At 35.2% G+C, this 23,176-nt stretch overlaps 1 protein-coding gene across 1 annotated transcript; it reads right to left on the bottom strand.

Moving 5' to 3' along the window:
• Window positions 1–21,204: 21,204 nt before the first annotated feature.
• Window positions 21,205–21,792, bottom strand: LOC308651748 (small ubiquitin-related modifier 2). The gene has a single exon (XM_081299215.1). It carries the CDS (start codon window positions 21,696–21,698, stop codon window positions 21,411–21,413), a length of 288 nt encoding a protein of 95 aa, XP_081155341.1. The 5' UTR covers window positions 21,699–21,792; the 3' UTR covers window positions 21,205–21,410.
• Window positions 21,793–23,176: the final 1,384 nt, after the last annotated feature.

The following is a 23,176-nucleotide window of genomic DNA, read 5'->3' as shown; positions in this document are numbered from 1 at the left end:
CAACTAACAGAAAAATAATGAATATCTGCAGGTGAGAAAAATACAGTATTTTCTTCGTCAGAAAATAATAACTTTTCTGGGAACAATGTTAGTTTTATTTAATATATGTTCTTGGTTATACTTTTCTTATGGAATAGTTTGTAAAAACAGAGCCAATCCATATACTGTATATTTGTAAATCTTACTTTAGATCAATTTGATGTAAATTATTTTTAGTTGAGCAGGACAATGTATGATTAAATTGGTTTTACTCAAAATGTATGGCTTCATCTATTTCCTGAACTCTGTCTAGAATGATTTGCATTCTATTGTTCCTGTTAGCTGACACCTTCCATAATATAATCATATCCCTCTAGTTTAGTTCTATTTCTTTTCTTACCTCCTCTTAATTACCCCTTTTGTACCTCTAGTCTATGGTCTCTGTCTCTCTAATACATAGAGGTACCAATTTCACAACCCCCAAGGCTTGTCAGGTTAAAGATTAATGTTCAGACTATACCCAGAGGCTTTGGAAAGGTTAAGCATAATTACAAATGGGTATTTTATGCAATGCTGGAGATGTGCAAGCTGTTTTCTAAAAAAGGGCAAGAAGAAAAGTAATAAAACTTATGGGATTCGTGTCAACTATTGTATCTAAGGCAAAAAAATCTTTAAATTGGAAATTAACATGCTAATTGAAAAGATTAAATTATATTTTATTCACAAACACAACACACACACACAAACACTGATAGTAGTAATCAGATACAATCAGAAGCCCATACAATCATTGATTTCTAATTTTACCTTTACTTTTGTTATGAAAAGATGCTTTTTCATATTTAGACCAAAAGTGTTTGCAAATAAAGACGGTAGCTATGCACTGTTAGTTATATAGTTTTCACTTGAAATTTTATAATTTACCATGAAAATAGCTACTTTCATGGAAAAATAACTAGGAATTTCTGTAGAGGTTCAGCTACACAATTACTGTAAAATATAAGATGAACATCTGTCCATTGCAGCACCAAGGGGATGGTATTAGGATTATAGTAATTAAAAGAAATCCAGCCAGTGTTTTACTAATTATAATGTGTTACCACGGTTAATATATAAATGTTTAAAAGTCAGAAAGCTGTTGATCTAATTGGAGGAGTTTTTCTTCAAAATGTTTCAGAATAAGGGAATGTTAGAATTTTTTGCTTGAGAGGGACAAAATGTGAATTTTTATCTCTAAATTTGTGGTGGGAAGTAATATTTTTTGGTAGGAGAGACTGGCCATTCACAGTGTACACTCAGTTTTCTTTAAGAGTATTATTATTCACGTTCCTAGATTCCTTCACTAGCTCCATTCAATGACTTTGCAATTGTCATCTCTCACTTGCATCAAAATTTTCTCCTACTGAAGTTTCCATCAATGCATGAAGTCTTGACTCCATAACTCACAAACCTGAATTTTCTCCTTTTCTTTGTAGTAAAATTACCTGAAATAATTTTTCTTGTCTCTTATACCTTGCCTTTCAGTCACTTTTAAACTCACTCCAATCAGGCTTTCAAATCATTTCAACTGAATGGATATTGTCAAGTTGCCAATGATCTTAAATCTAGGGTTCAATCACAGTCATCCTCTTCCTTGGGCTATCAACATTTGGTATATAATTATTTCTTAATTCACTTTCTTCATTTGGTATCCAAGACATCCAAAATAACTTTTTCACCTATCTGCATAATTGTTCCATTTCATTCTCCTTCTGACATCTTTGAGTTTTTAATGTTTAGGATTGCCCCCAAATAGTCCTTGAACATCATCTTTCCTTTATCAAAACTCTCGCCCTTAGTGAATTAATGGTAAATATCATTTATAGGCTGAGCACCGATAACTTCCACTGTTGACCAAATATCCATGTTCTCCCTCACATGACCCAGATTCATTAAAGTGAGGTGGGCCCATTAGGTTCGTCATCACTAAGGGGTGATGCCTATCATTGCTGGGCCAAAGCATTTAAGAATGTTATAAGATGCTTCTCCTCTGATACATGGTGAAAGTTAAGGTCTAGTGACACAAAGGAGAGTTGAGATGGAATTATTTAAGTACTTAGAAGAGTGTTTGGATACCTAGCAAATGCATGAAAAGAAAAATAAAACTTTTAAGCTGTTAGTGCTGGGTAAGTAAACTTATCCTGTAAAATGGTGATTCATACTTAAGCTGATAAGCCATATGGTCTGCTTCAACTACTCAACTATGCCTTTGTAGGAGGAAAGCAACCATAAACAACATGTAAGTGAATAAGTGTGGCTACCATCCAATAAAATGTTATTTATGCAAACACTTGGTGAGCCGTCTTTGACTTATGGATCCTTGTTTATGATCTCTGCTTTAAGCCCGAGACACCGAGGTTTCCTTTTCATCACAGTATATAACCTAGTCTATTCTGATTAGAACTCTCAAGTTTATTTTTCATTGAAGACCTCCAGACACAATCAAGTTAGAGATAATCTGAGTGGGTACTTGGGATGTGTTTCTTAATAACCCATTGTTTATTGGTCATGTCTAGATTTTATGCCAGTTATTACCATATTTTTTTTCAGGGAAACATGTATTGCTTTGTTTTCTTCCTTCTTGGCAATGTAATATTGATTTGTGGATAGACTAGTCACCTAAATTTAAGTTTCAGCTTTGATTAACTAAATAATAAAGACATGCTAAAAGAATAGGAGAGAATACTGTGTTTGCAATGTGGCCCGTGGACAAATACTAAAACACTGGAAAACTGACTTGTGCAACCTACTCTACCACGGGCTAAAGTGTGAATTGTGAGAGCGTGTGGTCAGGTAGATAGTGAATAACATTTCTATTTTGAGCAACTCTGAGGATAGATAACCGCCAATGACATCTGCCCTTCCAGAGAGAGTTTAGGTTCTGTCCTCATAACAGCAGGGGATTGAAGCTAAACAATGATTGGAAGTAAATTCTTCAAAGGTAAATGTAGCCTACAACACTAGAATAATTCCCTTACTCTTGTGGAAAATGCTAAGCCATTTTCAAAGTTATGTCCATTCCACTTCCTCCCATAAGTTGAAACAGAGCCTGCTTTTGCTTAACATTGTCCCCTGATAGAGAGCCATTCTAAGAAGAAATGATTAAATTGTGTGAAGTCAGGAGATGCATGTGCCTCTCAAACATGTAAAGTCCAAAGCAAGAGTAATTCAACTTTTCAAATCCATGTGTTTTTGTTTTTGTGTGTGTGACACACACAGACACAGACAAAGCCACATCCCCAGACTTATTTTGAATTTTATTTTGAGAAATGGTCTTATTGAGCTGTTTAGTGCCTCGATTTTGCTGAGCCTGGTTTTGAACTCCCAATCTTCGTGCCTCAGCCTCTTGAACTGCTGGAACTATAAGCATGCGCCACTGTGCTTGACCAAATCCATGTTTATCAATAAACATTTTTTTAAATCTCCTGCATCTGAATTTAAAATACATTACTTGAAAACTATATTAAGGATGGAAATCCATGTTTTTAAGTCATGCTTCATTAGAGACCATTCCATTGTTGACATGAGAAAAATTCTAAATTTCTGCAACCTGTTTCACAAGAATCACTAAGCTAGACATTCAAGAGAGTGCTTTATTCATCTTGGTGGTTTTGAATATTTTGGTGAGCAGATAAGTGTTCCTAGAGCTATCTCATAATTTCAAAATTAGGCATTGGATTATGAAAAGGCATTTGTTTTTTATTTTTTAAAGGACAAATCATTTAGAAAAAAGAATTAGGACTTCTACCTTCATCTGGAGCCAATGTTAATAAACAACGTTCAAGATTAGGATGTGGTGACTATGATTTCATTACTAGTCATTCTTTTGTGAGCTAAGATTCTGCATTTTGTCACTGGTTTATTTACAAACACATCTAACATGCTATAGAAGTCGAATGGTTTGACTTCCCCCTTGAAACGTTCTTCATAGCTAGTTACAGTGGCCAAACCTGTAATCTCTGTAACTTGGGAGGGTTAGGATGGCAAATAACAAGTTCTGGAACAGCCTAGCTAACTTAGTTGAGATCTTGTCTCAAAAATAAAAAGGACTGTGGATGTATCTCAGTGGTAAGGTGCTCCTGGGTTCAACCCCCAGTAAGGAAAATTAAAAGTAAATAACAACAACAACAAAAAGAAACAGAACATCCAGATCCAAAGTAGAGAGTTATCATAATTAGAAACCTCAATTTGTCTTGCTAGCCAACAGTGGCCCTGAGGATAAAAGCTGTGAACTTCCTGATAGTCTGTCCCAACATGACACCATTGAAAGCTCTGGGAAAAACAAGAGACTGACAGCAGGAGAATGGACCACACTAAGTCCTTGGTTTTTTCAACCTTGTAGCCCTGTGTGCTGAGATTTTGCATTTTAACAAGTTCCCAGGAGATGCCAATGGGCAGGTTTAAAGATTCTACTTTCAATAGTCAAGAGCGACTGTGTGCCCAATAAATACTGTCTTGAGTTAATAGGGACTACACTTGTGATTTTTCTGATTCATAAGGTGAAAAATGATATGCATCCAGTAGAAATCATACTCTGATTTCGATCTTCCCTGTGCCTAGCAATAATGCAGTATGATTGTCTTATGGTGCTGGGCAGCGGTAGTAAGGAGGCAAGCTCCCATCAGCAAGGTTATCATGTTGTCATCTTATGTAAAACAGGCTGTTGGATGATTTTGCCTTGCTGTAGGCTAATGGTGGTGCTTTGAGCATGTGTAAGGTAGGCAGGGCTAAGTTAGGATGTTCAGCAGGTTGGGTGCATTTTGTCTTGCTGTATTTTCAATTTAACATAGCCTTAAAAGGATGCCTTCAGTTGTGGAACATCTGTATCCGATACAGGCATTGGGAGAAATTTGGGGCCTCTGGAGAATCCAGGGATCAGACTGGTGGGGGGGGGGGGATGGAAGTGGAAGAGTTGGAAGAGGTGAGAGTAAGAGTGGCGATCCAGGGATCTACTTAAGTCTCCATGCCACTCTTGCCAGTTCTTAAAGTGGGAGCTTTGCAGATACATGTATCTGGGTCAAGATGTCAAGCTCCAAGGCTCCTCACAGCTGAAGATTGAGTGCTGAAGCAGAGAGGCTAAAGGAGCTGAGGTCAGTCGCATTGGCATTCAGGCAAGGAGGACACCGCAGCTGTGGCTCTGCTTTAGCCTCATGTGCATACATGGTAGAGATGCTGCTCAGACTTATTTTTCCAAGACAAAATTCAAACAGTAAAATTCAGTACTGCTTTGAACTCCAAATCTTCCATATTATTAATGGTATCAAAATTCCACTGATCCTTGATGTTCGCCCCCGGAGGACAACTCTGATCCCTGTACTGCCTCTATCCAATCTCAGAATATGAACACTGCTCTCCTTCTACTTCTACTCCTTTTGATTCCTTATAGTTTTGGAGGGCCCAAGTCCAGCAATGCCCTGGAAGAGTCCCCTCTCTTGTGTTATACCAGGGTGGATGGCAGGAGAGCCTGTGAGAGGAAGCCATCACACCTGCAAGCCTGCAAGGGAGGCCTCTGGCTCTCCACTGCCCAGTGTTTGTGATTATTGGTCATTTTTATTGGTTCGTTATTTAAGCAATACTCAAATATGGGAAAATTAAAATCAGTATGAAGAAATGATGTGGAAACTCTGTCTACCTCATATTCAGCTGAGAATACATTACAAATACTTTCTTAATGAGCGGCCTTTAACATATATTGTACCTACAAAAGTAACAGTGTTGGAGCAGAAATTACGTAAAAAACTAATGTCCTCAGAACAAAATGTTTCTTGGTTTTGTGTCACTTGGGATTTTTGCTGTTTTCCTAAGAACAATTCTACTAATGACAAGGCCTTTCAATTTAATAGCCTTTAGAGATAAATCCCAATGTTAGAGGAATTATTTTCCTATTAATATGGAATGGACTAGTGAGTAAAAAGAAATATGAAATTGTCAAAATGAAGATAGATAATGGGTATGCAAGAAATCAAAAAGGGCAGAGAAGATGGGGTGTGATCTTTGATCCAGCTTGGGTATATACACTGGAGTGTCACATTCACACTATGGGGTAAAATAAAGCCCTTTCCAGCATTATCAGTGATTACGGATGTTATTTCATGTATTCTTCCCAACAACGTAAAATTATTAATTTTACTAATACCAAAGAAACTCGACCTCAAAGAGTCTGAAAACTTGCCCCAAATCATTGACATCAATAGTTCTAAAACTTCTTAGTACAGTAGGACCACTGTGGCTGTATTTACCATTCCAGTATCATAAACCCATCCCCATGCTTCAATTTCAGTGTTTAGAAAAGCAGCTTATATAATCTCTCCCCCAACTTTACCCAGAGTTTGAGAAACACTGACTTGAACAGCAAGAAGCAAACTCGGGATTCCGAACACACTTTTTTGGATCCACATTAAAAGCTAAGTCCCAACCAAAATCAGCAGTAGACAGAAAATATAGATAAAATTTATAACACGCTAATTTGAACATTAAAAATGGTCATGACATTAACCTTGGACATTAGATCTTCACTTCAATCTCTAAGGTTCAGCACTTTTTGCAAGACCTTATTTTACATAATCTCTACCTTTACTAATTAATTTGGTTACTACTTTGCTATATATTTAATTTTAGTAGTTACAAAGTTTCTTAGGGTTGCAATATTGAAGATAAATAGAAAATGTGGTTCATGTTTTGTCCAGGGAAGTGAGAACTGCCATTGATATGATTACTGGCACCAAGGAGGCTTACAGAAGCTGAAGCTTTGAGGTTTTATGGTATTACCTATTCCCATATCACACATATTAAATGCATTTGCACATAGATTTAGAAGCCTGGCTAATCATCAAATGTAATGTGTAGATGCACTGTGGTCAAGTAAATTCTGCTACCAGAGGTTTTTCTTTTCTCAATAATTATTTATTATGTTGTAATACTGCCTCATCTTTTCTAAGTGATAAAGTGGACATCACTTTTCAAAACATTAGGTCACTTTATAATCTCATAATATCAAAACTGTTCAAGCAGAATTTGCAAATTTTATTAGGTTTGGCAAACATACATAAACAAAATAAGAATTCATATCACACTTTTATATGTTTTATACCATGCTAAAAGATAAATATGTTAAATTCTTATTATGAAACAAGTTTGTTTAATCTTCCTTTAAATTTACAATCCAACGATTCATGATTATGGAGTTCAGCCTGTATTCATTTCCTAATTCAGTAAGCATGTGTTGAGTACTATTATCTTCAACTTTTACTGTTTTATATTTTGGGTTTTCCAAAGATGAGAATAAAGTTATACTTGTACTAATAGAGCTTAAAATTTACTATTTTAGGTGAATTTCGTGGAAAAGCAGTAGCCAAATAATTAACTGGAAAAAAATTTCAGGAACTATGTGATGAATATTTAAAATATGGATCTAAGACAACTGGTAGAACCATTTCACCAGAGTCTAGAATGGAGGATTTTCAAGACATTGGGTCAAAAAGATCAGAGACAGTGAAAGAACAGGGTCAGGCCAAAGATAAAGCATGAAGATCAGATCTTATGTAACAGGCAAAGAAGGTTGGGAACAGGAGGAGTAGGGACAAAGGAAAACGTTGGATACAGATCAGTATGCAAATATATAAAGTAGAAAAGAATATGCCTGAAGAATCAGCTAACAGATGAGAGACTGACGTTCAAAAATTTGTACTGACAAATCCACTCCAAAATTAAAAAAAAAAAAAAAAACTATCCCAATTATTAGAGGGATCATCTGGTGAAGCAATGACTTGATGTTTATCACTGTGAATTGGTCTGTTTGCATAGTTTAGTATGACAACTGGGAAGAGCAGTTATCAGTACACCTGAGTTCTACCCTCTTTTTGGTAAATATCAGACATGCATGTCCAACTTACATGAGTCTGTACAATGAGGCCAAGCACACAGAAGACAGTGTGGGGTAGAGTGGGATGAGGAGAGATTTCAGATCCAAGATCGTGGGACACGAAAGGGTACTGCACACAGGCCAGAAAACTGGGAGGCAGACAAAGTCACTGTGTGGTACCTCCAGGAGGAAGTAACACTTAAACCACCTTCATTGCAGGAAAGGTATGAAAAGAAATAAGGAAACAAGACATTTGGCAATAGCAGTGATTGGATTTGGTTTATGAAAATGTATAGAGTTGGCAGAGATAAAGGTAGCCAAGATTTAAAGAATGATCATGAGATGTCTAAGTTATGGCTGAACACTATTTAAGTATTCATTCTAACATGACCCCATCTGCAACTTAAGGTGGTATTATGGTTTGGATCTGAAATGTCTCATGCAGGCCAATATATGAACAGCTTGGTTTCCAGACTGTAGTACTACTGGGAGGTGGTGGAACCTCTAGGAAGAGGGGCCTACTGCAAGGTAATTAGGTCACTGGAGGCATGTCCTTGAAGAGGATTTTGAGACCTGGCCATCTCCCCCTTTTGCTCTTTGCTTTACCCCTCATGAGATGAACAGCCTCTGCCATGTGCTATCCACTAAGATATACTGTGCCACCAAAGGTCAAAAGCAACAGCACCAGTGACTATGAACTAAAACCTCCGAAATGAATCAAAATAAAACATTCTTCCTTCTAAGTATTCTTAGGTATTTTGTCACAGTGACAGAAAGCTAGCAGAGACAGAAGCCCATTTACATAGCCCTCTTATCACTTCTTCTGCTATACATCTGTGGCCCCCTGTACTCAATCAATCATGGCTCTTTCCCATTTAACCTAAGACCATCTCAATACAGGCAGAGGCTACCAATACTAGATTATGGGCAGGAAGAGTTGAAACCTATTTTCTACTCCTGCTTTGGAGAAATTAAGGTTGTAGCAGAGAAGTCAGGCATGGGTCACTTAACAGTGAACCTGGGGAATGGAAGAAAGTAAAAAATGAGATCTACTACAGAGGCTTTGCCACCTGCAAGATGAGATAGGTGAGGGAGTGGGAGGCTGCCAACAGGACTGAGAAATCTGCTTGGAATGTTGGAAGATTGATGGGCCATGAGAAAAAGCCCAGGAAACAGATGGTGGGGGATTTAATTAGGGCTTGTTAAATTTAGGTGTAGGCAGGGCATATAAGGGACTAGACTTTATGGCATAAGAACATTTCAATGGACTGGAAAAGAGCACAAGTTTTTTAGGAACAAAAAATATAATCCAAGGTAGAAATGAGTTATTGTATAGAACAATTAAAATGATAATATTCACTCCTTATTCTTCCAGGGCTTGAAGAATCTTCCCTTATCAACATATTGAGGGTGGTCTGAAAAGCACAAGTCCTTATATTAGCAGCATGAAAAATCAGGGAGACATAAAAGAGCCAAAATAAGTCAGAGGACAGGAAGCACATGCACACAGGGAAGGAACATGCTTAATTTCACCCTACCTAGCTCCCTGACCTGCATTAAATAATTATTTTGTGGTCTTTGTATTTTATATGTATAATAATGGCTAAGTAATGCATTGGCAAAATATTCCACACTATGCTAATAAAGCAGGCATTTAAGATACAAGGGCATTTTCTAGTAGTGGTGTTTTGGTCCTATCTTTGTATTTAATCCTTACAATACAAAAGAAAAGCTGTGGCCCTCTCTAACCATCCAGGAATCAAGAGTATGATGTTACCCTCATGATGTAAAAAAGTCCTTATACTCAGTGATTCGAGTCCTTTCAAACTCTCAGAATGGAAAATAGAAGTTTCACCATATCTATGAGACATAGATCATTATGATTGCACCTGTTTCAATCATGGGTGATCAGGCTTCAAAAGGCTTACAGTAGTAGATGCAAAGTGAGCTGCCCCAATTCTGGTCATTCCTATGGGAAATAAACTATAACTGGTCTCCTCAGGATGGAAAATGAATAAATGGGTTTCAATGCTATTTGCTAAAGCAAGGTCACCATGGCTGAATAGCAATTTGGGATGCATAACAGTCAAACAGAGAGGCATTTGATCCTTGCTTGTCTGTAAATTAAGGTATTAAATTTGTAAGATACTGCTTTTAATTCACAGTTTTAATATAATTGTGTTTACTCAATCAGAGTTGTTGGACATTGTAATTTCTGAGTTCTAATCTGTTTTATAAAAAGAGAGCCAGCACTGATTGTCCTCATTAAAGTTTGAACAGCTGCTATAAAAGCAGCATGATGGAGCTGAACATCAGCTTAAGAAGGAAAAAGATGGAAAATGATGGAACCAGGCACTAGAATAAAAAGGAAGCTAGAATTCTTCAGTCATTTTCTTGAGTTACTTGATATCAGCTAAAGGGCTCTGGAAAATGGGCATATGACAAGGCAAAGCACTGTGAGGTTGATGACAGCTAGGATTTAGCCTAAATATTCCAAAAGCAGCATTAGGGAAAGCAGAGGTTCCTAGGGATTTGCAAGCAGGAGAGATACTAGGATAAGTGGGTAGGAGAAGCACCACAGAAGTTTAGAAAACTAAAAGAATAAAACAAATTTTAAAAGAAAGGAAAACAAACACTGGCAGATGAAAGCAAGTTGAGAACTGTGAAACAATTTCAATTAAATTTTTTTCTTTACCTTTCTTTCAAACATTCTTGTAAAAAGTGTACTACATTGACCTGGTAATTTTGTATTCTTCTCCTTTAAAAAACCCAATCTTTGAATTAGTAAGTGAAATAATTTTGTAGCCAACTGTGTTACTATGTAATTAGACATATGATCAGTCAACATCCAGGATGAATGGGATATTATAGCTCATAATAACTTTAGAGTCTCATGGACAGTTAATGGCCTTTGGAAAGAAATACTACCCAAGCTTCAAATTCCAGCTGAACTCTGCATGCTATAAGGGCAGGAGAACTTAGACCAGATGAGTCCCTTTCACAAGCACATATCATGCTGTGTGGATCCGGCTGTGGAAGCAGTTTGCCAATCTTATCTTCAGTAACACATAGTCGGTGTTCAGCCAATAATGAATGTCAAAATAATACTTAGCTTCCCTTTGGGTGACTCAAAGGGCTCTGGCCAGAAAATAGGCATAATAACCTTTCTGGTATGTTTCTCATTAATTGTCCTTCAAACTGAGAGGAGTATTTTCAGAAGATTGTTTGCTTGTGCTGAAAGATCAGGGAGCAGTGAACAGTGTGAAAACTATGGAGTTGGACAAAATCATTATGAGTGATATGGTGCACGAAGAAAATGAAAGTCCAATCCAGGCACTGGAATCTGCAGAAAGCTTCTGTGCATCTATTATTACTATGTTGTAATAAATGGCTGCTTGCACACTTCTGAGCATCCGTGTACAAAATTGAGATTTACATATGAGTTATATATATTCCCTCTTTTTCTGTCTAGTCAAACTCCTATCCCTAAGTTGAAGCAAGACAAAGCCTCAAAGGAAAGAATTAGAAAAGTGGGGACAGGAAATCCTTGTGTGCAAATATAGAAAGAATACTAAAAGAAGGGCCACATGGGAAAGGGAGAAGAAAGCAAACACAGCTTCCAATGAGTTTTGCCTTTGAATCCTTCTTCTCTTCTAGACAAAACAAAAATGTTGGTAAAGAGACACTTTTATAAGAATATCTCATCCAAGGAAAGCAGATGCAAGTTCTAGAAATGAAATATCATTTTGTATTCCAGAAAATGAGAGTGTGTAATGAATGGTAGCACACATCTGGTGAAACCAGCATTGTGGGGAAAGACTAGCCTCTGAAGGTCAGACGGGATAGAACTAAGACAATGAGGTAAGAACTTAACATCTTGAAAAAGTGTTTTCCCAAACTCCCTCTGCAGGGGTAATTTAAAACAAACTATCAGCGATGAAAAGAAGATATTCCAGAGCGTACATTTCACTAATGCCTCTGATTTCTTTGTTGCAAAAAGTATTTAAAGAGTGTTTTTCTATGGATCAACATTCTTCTTTGTTATTATTGGGCTTTTGCTATTTTATGACAATATTATTGGGTTTTGGTTTTATGGTGATCATTTTTTTAAGCTATAAACAATTTTAAATCCTTTCTGAGAACTCACCAGGTATCAATATATTAAAAATACTCTTCAATCTCGATAGTCCATATTTTTCAAACTAGAGAAAACAGAGATTAAAATAATTATAGGTAGATTTTAAAAACTTTAATCTCTTTTATATGTATACACAAACATAGCCTGTAGGTCTCTATAATAATTACATGTATATATTTATATTAAACATAATATATATATATAATCTATTACAGGAAGAGGGCAGTTAAATGACTCTTTCACAAACTAGTTTCATCAGCCAGTGACATGTTTAAGGTTAGCAACCGTCATCATATACAGCTTGCTTAGTGGGAGTATGCATAATGCACCAGAAGCAAAAATTTTTTAAAAATGTTTATAATAATTCATGTGCTTGGAGTAAGAGAAAAAGGTAAAAATTTAAGAATCAGAGGGACATACTAAGAAAAAAAAATCTGTGTTCATGTCAAAGAAATAAAGACCATGGATACTAAACATTTCATGAAATTTTTATGCTCTTTAGCAGCTCATAAGATAAAGCAATTTCTTTACTGTAGAAATTATATAGACAAGAATGTGCTTTACTTTGGCAAATCAGACATATTAAAAAAGAAAAACAGATTAAAAATGATAGGAAATGGAGAGAATAAACCTACAATGGCACTGCTACCTCTTCGGAAGCTCACTGTAAGACAAGTACTTTTCACCTGCTCCACTCACTAGAGCTGTCAATTGCCTAGAGACAGGCTCAGAGGTTATGCAAGTTTTCCCAGGTCATATACCTCTTCAGTGGCAGTGTTAGCATTCAAACTCCAGCTACCTGACTCTAGAGTTCACATGCATCATTAAAACAGGAAATACACAGAAATAGAAAAGTGACAAAGTGGAGAGATGGTTTCTCATAAAGAGAACTCTGATAAAGGGCTCAGTGTTTTCCTATGACTCCTTCCACTGCCTAAAACATAATGCATTTAACACAGCTATTTCAAATAAAGCCTTTCAGTGTAGGGCAATGAGCTGGCACTACAGCACAATTCAGTAAAATTTGAACAGGTCAAAATAATATTGGTCAACAAAACGCCTAGAAATTTGATGATCATACCTGATCCAAAGCTACCAGGACACCCAGATGAGCTTATTCTTCATGGACCACAGGGAAATCCTCTACTTTCATTTTCTGGAATACAAACTGATGTTTCATCTCTAGGGCTTGCATTTACTTTCCTTAGTGAGATATTTTGTTACAAATGTCCCTTTACCAGCATTTTTCTCTATAAAGGAAATAGGATTTGAAGGCAAAACTGAGATGGGAGCTGCATTTGCTCTCTTTTCCCTTCCACGTGTGGCCTTCCTTGTAATACTTTCCCCATATGTCTATGAATGGAAAAATCTTCTGAAGAAAACAATGCTGGAGATACTATGAATGAGACGTGTTGTTACACTTGTCGGGTACCTATTAATTGAATCCCTCATGTTTTCTAAATGCAACACCAGCATTGGTCCAGGACAATTTGGTCTAAAACAAAACAACATTAACTTGGGCTGAACATGCATTAAAGTGAGCATAGCAGTAAACAGCAATGATCTTAATAACAACAGTACTCTCATGTTCACTGCAGTCCTATTCACAGACAGAAAAATATGAGAATACATGCATTTGCTTGCCCAACTTCATATCTTTCCATATAAATCTTTCAGCAGCTCCATGATACATCAGGAAAAAAAATTAATCTTCAGTTTGCCACGCAGCCCTTTGTGATTGGGCCTTACCTCCTGACAGTGCTCCTGTAACCTGCTCTCAATTCAGAAATAGTCACAGATACTCTTTCTTGTCCAGGTGAATTTTCATAGGCCGTTCCCTCTGGAAGAAATTCTCACACAAACTACTGTCGCTTTTGACCCATCTAAATGAAACCCTTCAAAATTCAATTAAACATCTTTGTAAAGTCTTGGCTGAAAAATGTGGCATACCTCATTTAGGCATACCTCCCTTATCTTCTCTGTGTTTCTCACATTATCATTTCCAGTTCTTTTCTACTACTAAAATTTTAGGTTCTTTCCAGTAAGTAATACGTCAGTCATCTCTCTTACCCAGCACTAAGGTTGGATGTAAGAAATTTACAAAGATATTTCTATTAATAGATGAATGACATATTTAAATAGCTAATGTATGTAACATATAATGATTCTCAGATTTAAATGGAATAGAAAAATGAAAAGGTACATAATCGCTATTTGAGTTATTCTGAAAAATCACCAGTTCACTTCACAAAAGATTTAAGACATCTTACAAAATGTGTTCAATGCAAAAGGAAAATAAGTAGTCAAAGGAAAAAATGTCAAAAGGAAAATAATCAACTCTGGGGTACAATAGGCACAGTAAAAATGCATGCCAAATTTCATTCTAGAGGAAGAGGGGGATGAAATCCACAAATAAAGTATCTGGTGACAGAAGCATGATCTGTGACCAAATTCACAGGGACCATAACATGAAATCAAGCTAGTTTTTCAATAGAAGCAGAGCTGTTCTTGATTGGTAAGCCAGAGGGAAATTTCTCCCTTTGGTTTTCATAAAGAGAACTCTGTGGGATAAAGGGTTCAATATTTTGCTATGCCTCCTTACACTGCCTATAACAACACATCTCACATGGCTGTTTTCAAATAAAGTATTTCAGTGTAGGGCAATGACCCGGTACTAAAGCACAGTTCAGAAAATGTAAATCAAAATTTAGGGTCAAAGTGATATTGGCAAACACATATATAGAAATTTGATAAACATACTTGATCCAAAGGTAATAGGACATCAGAAAAGCATATGCTGCATGAACTTCAGGGAATCCTCCATAAGAATTTTCTTTCAAGTGGGTATCTAATAACAGAATGACAGCAGGAAATTTGAGTTTACATTATTTGGCAAGAACCTAGAAAAAAGGAACTCCAATTCTTCTAACTGTAGCCTATTTATATCCGTTGTCAATAAACTAAGAATAGTATGTATAAAATAAGAAGTCTAATGAAGACCTTTGCCTGAATGTATAGCTAATAATCTTCAATAAATGTACTTGATAACATTAATTTGAAAAAAAAAGTGACAAAAAAAAGGCTCTCGGATGAAACAATGTTACCTTACTCTGAACATGTATTAAAGTGAGCATTAGCAGTAAACAGCAATGATCTTAACAATATCAGCACTCCCATGTTCACTGTAGTCCTATTCACAGGCGGCAAGATACAAACACAAAAGATGAATGGATAAAGAGACTGTGTCACATATATACACATCAAAATGTTATTAAGACTTAAAAAAGAAAATTATGTCATTTGTGACACTATAAATAAACCTAGAAAATGTTATGATAAGTTAAATAAGCCATCCACAAAAGAAAAATAATGTGCGATCTGACTTATATATGCAATCTTAAAATGTTGAATAGAACCTGGCAGTACAATGGTGGTTATCAGGGGTGGAGGAGGTCGGGGGAGGTGGTGGCAGAAGTCAGGAGATGTCAAAGAGCACAAAGTTTCAGTTATGTAAAAGAAATAAGCTCTAGAGATCTAAAGTATAGCATAAGGCTATAATAATACTATGTTGTATACATGAAGTTTGCCAAGAAAATCAATCTGAAGTGTTCTCACTCCCCACATAAATATTAAGTATATGATCTGTTCACTGTGTATATGCATAATAAAACATCACTATTTTTATCTATTTTTTAAAATAAATGACAGTAGAATGCATTACAATTCTTATTACACATATATAGCACAATTTTTCATATCTCTGGTTGTATATAAAGTACATTGACACCAATTTGTGTCTTCATACATGTACTATGGATAATGATGTCTATCACATTCTACCATCCTTGCTAATCTCCTGCTCCATCCTTTTCCCTCCCACCCTTCTGCCCTATTTAGAATTCATCTATTCCTCCGATGCTCCCCCTCCCTACCCCACTATGAGATACTCTCCTTATATCAGAGAAAACATTTGGTTTTTTGGGATTGGCTAACTTCACTTACCATTATCTTCTCCAACGCCATCCATTTACCTGCAAATGCCATGATTTTATTCTCTTTTACTTCTGAGTAAAATTCTTTTGTTATATATACCACATTTTTTAAATCCATTCATCCACTAGATGCAATTTCAGTTCAGAAAATTTTTATTAAAAAAGGGGAAAACTATAATGAATTCTAAATATACCAAAAATTCTTTAAAATGAAGAATGGGTATGGAGAAAGTGGAGAAACAGAAATATTCATGTATTGTTGGTGAGGATGTAAAATTACATATTGGAATTATATGATATGGTCTGATATTTTATGAAAACTTTAAACATAGGCATAGCACATGACCAACCAGTTCCATTCTTGTGCATCTAAACAGGGACATGAATAAATATGTACCCAAAATTTCACACATGAATTCTCATAGCGTTATTCACAATAGTGAATCTTATACAAAGAATGCTCCTGATTAATAAAAAATAGTTCTACATTTATAGATAGCAAAATGATTTACAGGTTTCTTCTGTGAAGCTAAGTGAATGAAGGCAGACCCTAAGGCCACATATTGCATGATTACATTTATATGATGAAATCTCTAAAATAGCCAAACCTACAGAAACAGTAAGTAGATTAGTGATTGATTGGGATGAGATTTGGAAAGGATAATAACTATGAGGGATGTTATTAGAGATAAACTAAACTATGGTGATTATAGTGATTTGCACAACATTTAAAGTTACTAAAATTAAGTCATATTTTAAATGGGTAAACTTATAGTAAGTATATAAATTATATCTAAATAAAGTTGTTTAGAAAATGAAGTCCAAATAGTGATATTTGCAGATTTTAAAAGTGTTGAAGGAATTAATTGCCAGTACAATTAAACTGTACTTCAAGAGATACCAAGGTGAAATTCAGACTATAGGATCATTCATTACAGGAAATGGGGGTCAAGATATGCAGGAAGTCTAAGCAGCACTGGGAACAGTCAACACGGGCATAAATATAAAATATTCTTTTGAAAAAGTAAATGAAAGTTGGTTAACTGAATGGTAACAATATTTTGTGTTATAGGTGAAAGTAAGTATGTGTGTGTATATATATATATATATATATATATAATTAAAAAGTGAAAAAAGGATAGATAGAATTATATGTTCTTAAATAATTCAGGAATTAGTATATTAATGTAAATTTGGACAAGAACATATGGTGTAAACTATTATAACCACTTAAATTAATAAGAGAATTTATTAATAAAAAGTCAATAAAGAAATAATAGATGAATGCTTTATTACTAAAAATAATCAGGGGAGTAGGAACAAAATACTAAAGATGAAATAAACAACATGCAAGATAGATTTAAATCCAATATCAGTAATTACATTAAATGAAAATGAACTAAAACACTCAAATTATAAGATAGAAATTAGATTTAAATAAAAATAAGAGAACCAACTGTGGTTTTTATGAATAATATCTTAAATACAGGGATGTGGACATACTTAAAAGAACTGGGAAAGAAAGCAGGTGTGGCATATTTATATTAATATCATAAATACATTTTAAGACAATTAGCATTACTAGAAACAGCTGACATACTTATAAAAGCAGATCAGACTGATAAAAGCATAATTTCATGGAAATATTACAATTTTAAATGTGCATGTCATGTGTATTTAGCAAATACTTTTAAAGATATAAAACAAAAAAAAATGGTACCAACAGAAATATTCATGATTAGAGTTAGAGATGTTTAACACAATTCTCTCAATAAGAGGCAAATAAGCTTAGAGAAAAATTAAACAATTCCAATAACTGACAACACATATTTGTAAAGCATTACACAAGTAACTACTTAATGCATATTCTCTTAATATGCACATTAGATACTTCTTCCCAAAGAAAAATTATATATTGGTCACAATGAAGAATCAACAACTTTCAAAGGCTTGACATCATACAGTATTTGCCAACTACAATAGACTAAATAAGTCAATAGGAAGATATCTAGAAAGTTTCCAAGTATTTGGAAATCAAGTGATTATATTATTTATCAAAGCAACTAAGGAGATACGATGAAATTCTGGAAGCAGTTTGAGCTAGATTAAAATGCAAATACAACTGAAGAGTGTTACACAGTTAACTCCTTTTTACTGGGGAAGAAAATGTTAACCCTGACCAGATCCACAAGTAATTATACTAATAGTGGTACTATAGGAATAATACAGGAGAAATTTAGGAGAAAAAGACTTTAGCAGGATATATCTGCTCATTCTAAATCACTTGTAATTTTTAAAAAAAAGCACTGGAATTCACTATTTATGGAGTTTTGGGGAATGGCTAGCTAGAAAAAGCCAGGTAAACCTTTCAATCTATGTGATAATAGAGAAGAAACCTTGGAAGCCTCCACATGGATCAGTTTCTTTCGAGAATGATGTACCATGTACATTGTTACATGCTGCTAAATTAGTCAGAATATAAAATGCCTTCTAGTATGGTACAAATTGACAAATTGGATAGCTGTCCACAGGATCAATCCCTTGCAGCATTTTGGACGTATACAGCATACAAACACACCTAGGTGATTATTTATACCTATGTGTACATGTGTAGCTGTCAAAGGACCCTTAAATATATTATATAAACTTTCAAAAACTCTTACAGATCAATAAGGAAAGCCAGACAATACAATCTGATGGAAAAAAGGCCGGAAGAAAGTTCACAAAAGAGGATATCCATATAGCTATTGTGCATATGAAACTACCATTAGTTACCAGACAACTGAAAAATAAAACCATGATAAAATATATGCACTTAAAAATGCCCAAGTGTAAAATACTAACAACATCAAATGTTGGCAAATGTGGAACTAGAGTTCCAATAAATTGCTAATGGGAGCGAAAATGATACACTCATCTCTGTTTGGTTTTAACATACCCCTACTATATAATCTACCACCTTTCCATTCATTAGAAAGGAGTCTGCATGTACACACAGTCTTTAGCAAGAATATTCACAGTAGCTTCATAACTCCAAACAGTAATAATCCACATGTCCATTAGTAGACTGAGTAAGTTAAATTGCAGAATTCATTAACCATAAGTAAAAAGAAAGTTATAGTGGTGTAACAACACGGATAAACTTCATACCACTATGTTAAACAAAGGAAGTCAAATTCATACTGCATGACTCCATTTCCATTAAATTCAAGAATGGGTAAGACTAAAATGATTAGGAGAGTTGTTAGAATAATGGGTAATTCAGAGAGGGGATTGAAAAGGTAGGGAACAGAGAAGTTTTATACCGGCATAAAAATGTCTAAATTCATGATACCATATACTTGAGATTAGAGAATTTTACTCTATTTTAAATTAAACCTGAATAAAGTACTTTCAACATGAAAAAAAACATAGCAGATAGGCTCCATGGTTTGTTGAAAACAGGTGTTATGGTTTGGATATGACGTGTCTCCCAAAAGTTTACATGTAAGAAAATGCAAGAAGGTTCAGAGGATAAATGATTGGGCTCTAAGGGTTTTAACCCAATCTGTAAGTTAATCACCTGATAGAGATTAACTGAGTGATAACTGAAGTGGTAGGGTATGGCTGGAAGAGCTTGGAATTGGGGCCTGGCTTGGGATATATATTTGTATCTGGCAAGTGGAGTTTCTCAGCTTCCTGATCATCATGTGAACTGCTCCCCTCCATCACACTCTTGCACCATGACGTTCTGCCTTACCTAGAGCCCCAAGGAATGGAGCCAGCTTTTTATGGACTGAGACCTCTGAGACTGGGAGTCCCTAAATACACCTTTCTTCCTTTACAGTTGTTCTGCTCAGTTCCTTTAGTCACAGCAGAGAAAAAGCTGAAAACCACCAGTCAATAAAAAATTTTTTCACCAAGATAGGAAAAATTACTTGTCTTAATGGTTTCTACATTACCATTTCATTTAAAATCAATTTCAAGTAAGTAAGATGTCTTGTGGGATAACAATCAAAGTTTTTGTTGTTTTTTTAAAAAAACCCAAAACAAGAATAGTGCTCAAATCGTGACTGTTTTACAGGAGCCTTCATGAAAATCATAATCTAGAGAGTTCTTTAAGATTCACTTACATATAAGTGTTTAGTGTTTACAAATTAACAATGGTGTTTTATGAAATGGTATGTAATTATTTTCTTTTCACAATGTCAACACTGATACTACAATAAGTAAAAGACATTAAGTTCAGCTGAAACTATATGTAAGTACAGAAAGTACATGTTAATAGTTTAAACAATAAACTATAAAATTTTATTCTAACAAAGCAAACAAGTGAGAAAATTTCAAAAAATATTTTAAATATTCAAGATGGTCAGCGACACAAAGTTCACCTTAGCACTAGCAATACATTCATCAGGCAGAACTTTTTATAAGGTTCTATAATATATAAGATAAGCAATGGTCTCAGTAATACTCCTTCAATAAATGTAGCAACTTATTTTCTATGGCACTCCCTGATAAAAGCTAAAAATATAACATTATTAAACATTTCCCATAGAAATTTTACATTTTTAAGATAAATATCATCCAAGCATATGAACTCTCTAATCTAGAATAAACTATCTAGAGGTACAAGGGACAGCATATCATGTTTGCATGTACAAATACTAGGAAAATAAACAAGAATGATACTTTTTATAGATATCATTTGAAGATGGCATGATAGCTTAGAAGAAACTAGAGGTGAGTTATTTTTTTTTTTTTTTTTTTTTTTTTTTTTTTTTTTTTTTTTTTTTTTTTTTCATTTTAAACAAGAAGTTTATTTAAACAACAAGACGCTTGACTTGAAGGGAAAACTATCTAGGAATCTTTTTTAAGAGTAATTTACCCCTACTTAAAGACAGATTGCCCTACATGTAACAGCTACGTACAAAAAAGTTATAAAATTGTCCTTGGTTTTACAATGATAAATGAAAAACATTAAAATTCTCCAATCGAACAAGGTATGCAAGGATTTTTATGTTGTTCAGGTTTTTTTTTTGTTGTTTTTTTGTTTTTTGTTAAAACAGTGAGAGCAAAATAACTTACTGGAATATAAAGATAAGAGCTGAATGAGCATGCCACTAATGGAGAAAGGGGATATTTTCACAGAACCAGTATTTTTCCCCATCCCATCTCCATTTGATGTCAATCAAAACATATCATTGGCCATTTAGTTTAAAAAAAAAAATGCAATATGCTTGTGCACATACACCAGTTACTTTATGTACAATAAAGGAATGGGGAAGGGGAAAATGAAAGAATAAAGAAAACTATACTGTAGTAGTCAGGATGTGGTGGAACCAAATTGCAGTTTTCTAATTGAGAATGTATTCTTGGTCTGTAAGAACAGAGTTCTGGAGTAAAGTAGCAGGTTCCCTTTTTAGTAGACACCTCCTGTCTGCTGCTGGAACACATCAATTGTATCTTCATCCTCCATTTCCAACTGTGCAGGTGTGTCTGTTTCATTAATTGGCTGCCCGTCAAATCGGAATCTGATCTGCCTCATCGACAAACCCTGTCGTTCACAATATGCTTTCATTAGTTTACTAAGTGGTGTATGCCTCTTAATCTTAAACTGCACCACAGAACCATCCTGCCCCGCCACCTTCAAGTTAATATGATCGTTGTTCTCAGTCTTGACTCCTTCCTTGGGCTTTTCGTCGGCCATGGCGAGCGCCGGAGTCTCCTCAGCTGCCGCTTCACAAAAGAGGTACCAGGTCCGCACCGAACGAGCACACAAGCAGCTCTAGGAGCGGCAGAAGAAGGAGCGAGGTGAGTTATTTATACATGAAGTATATTGATATGTAAGTACCTCGATCTAAAAACTACACAAAAATTTCAAAATGGTAGCTACAATGAATGGAGTATCCTCTCTGTTCTTATCTCTTCAGCAAAAGTTTGTCAATCTTGTCAGTTTCTATAACCTGACGTTTTTCAAACTAGAAGGGAGTTCTTCCAGTCTTGAGAATGTAACAATCGCAAACCACCAAGCCTTCTGAAGTACAAAATGAATTCTAGTCTGTTCTTTTCCCTGAAATCCTGCCTTTATACCGCATCATCCCCATCAATTTCAGAGACGGGTCAATGATCTCTGTTTACATAAAAAAGATATGAGGGAGTAAGACAAGAAATGGTGTTTTCATACCACAGTCATGCCTTATTCACATTGCCATGTCTTAGAATTTGGCTTTTAAAATGGAATCCATGCATTCTTGACCTGTAGGCTATGTGTTATCTAATAGATTACATATAATTTCAGGTGACCTTTTCTCACATTCTTCAAAATAAGGAAATGGAAGATGTTACATACATAGGAAAAAAAATCTTGAAAATCTAATTATGCCTTATAGCATAGCCGAGAATGAGGCATGGGAGCTCTGTGACTCTAGGAGTCCTGTGTATCTGTGCCTGTGTGGGCATAAGTTTGTATGGTTCTTTTTCGCCACTCTGGTGGACATGCTTATCAAGCCACTGTAGGACACTGTGTTATCTGCAGTTATACACACCTTGTTCAGGTATTATTTTGTGAAGAAAATAAGGTGGTATCTAAGTATGGAATCCTTAAATTTTGTCACTGGGTATTTTACATGAACTAAAAGTGTTGTCTCTCCTCTAAAGTTTGACTCTAAGATAAATGTCACTTTCATGATTATTGCTCTCTCCAGAAAGCTTGTAACATAGGAATTCCTGTAAAAATACAGTAGCATTATTTCTAGCCAACATAAAGTATGTATAAGTGTGAGTCAGTATATAACTTCACACAAATTTCTTTGAGAGAAGACTCAACTTACAAAGCAAGTGAAATACCATTCAATTTAGTCTTCCTATTAGTCAGATCATGAGAGGTGGTCTTATCCCTCTCCCTCCCCAAAGCATGATTAGCAGTTCAGCTATTACTGTTCTCCTTTCTGATGTCTTATATTAATAACACAAGGGAGATTTTGTACACTGGGACGCAGAGAACACACACTGGTATCATGGAAGTAATATGTGCAGAGTTCTAATCAGTTTTAAGAATTTCACAGAGAGATCCAGAATGCAAACCAGTAAACTATCTGGAGATAAGGTATTGTCACTGTACTTTTGTTTACTCTAAAAAACACCTTAAAGTCACGTTAGTTAGATGTGTCATGAGGAAAAACAAAT

The sequence above is a fragment of the Spermophilus citellus genome, assembly GCF_964194105.1.
Source record: "Spermophilus citellus genome assembly, chromosome: 1".
NCBI classification, from domain to species: Eukaryota; Metazoa; Chordata; class Mammalia; order Rodentia; family Sciuridae; genus Spermophilus; species Spermophilus citellus.
Note: the sequence above shows the minus strand (reverse complement) of the source record. Positions and strands in the feature narration are given on the sequence as shown.

Excerpts from the sequence above, each read along its gene's own strand:
- LOC308651748 (XM_081299215.1), bottom strand. The coding sequence starts at position 21,698 with ATGGCCGACGAAAAGCCCAAGGAAGGAGTCAAGACTGAGAACAACGAT.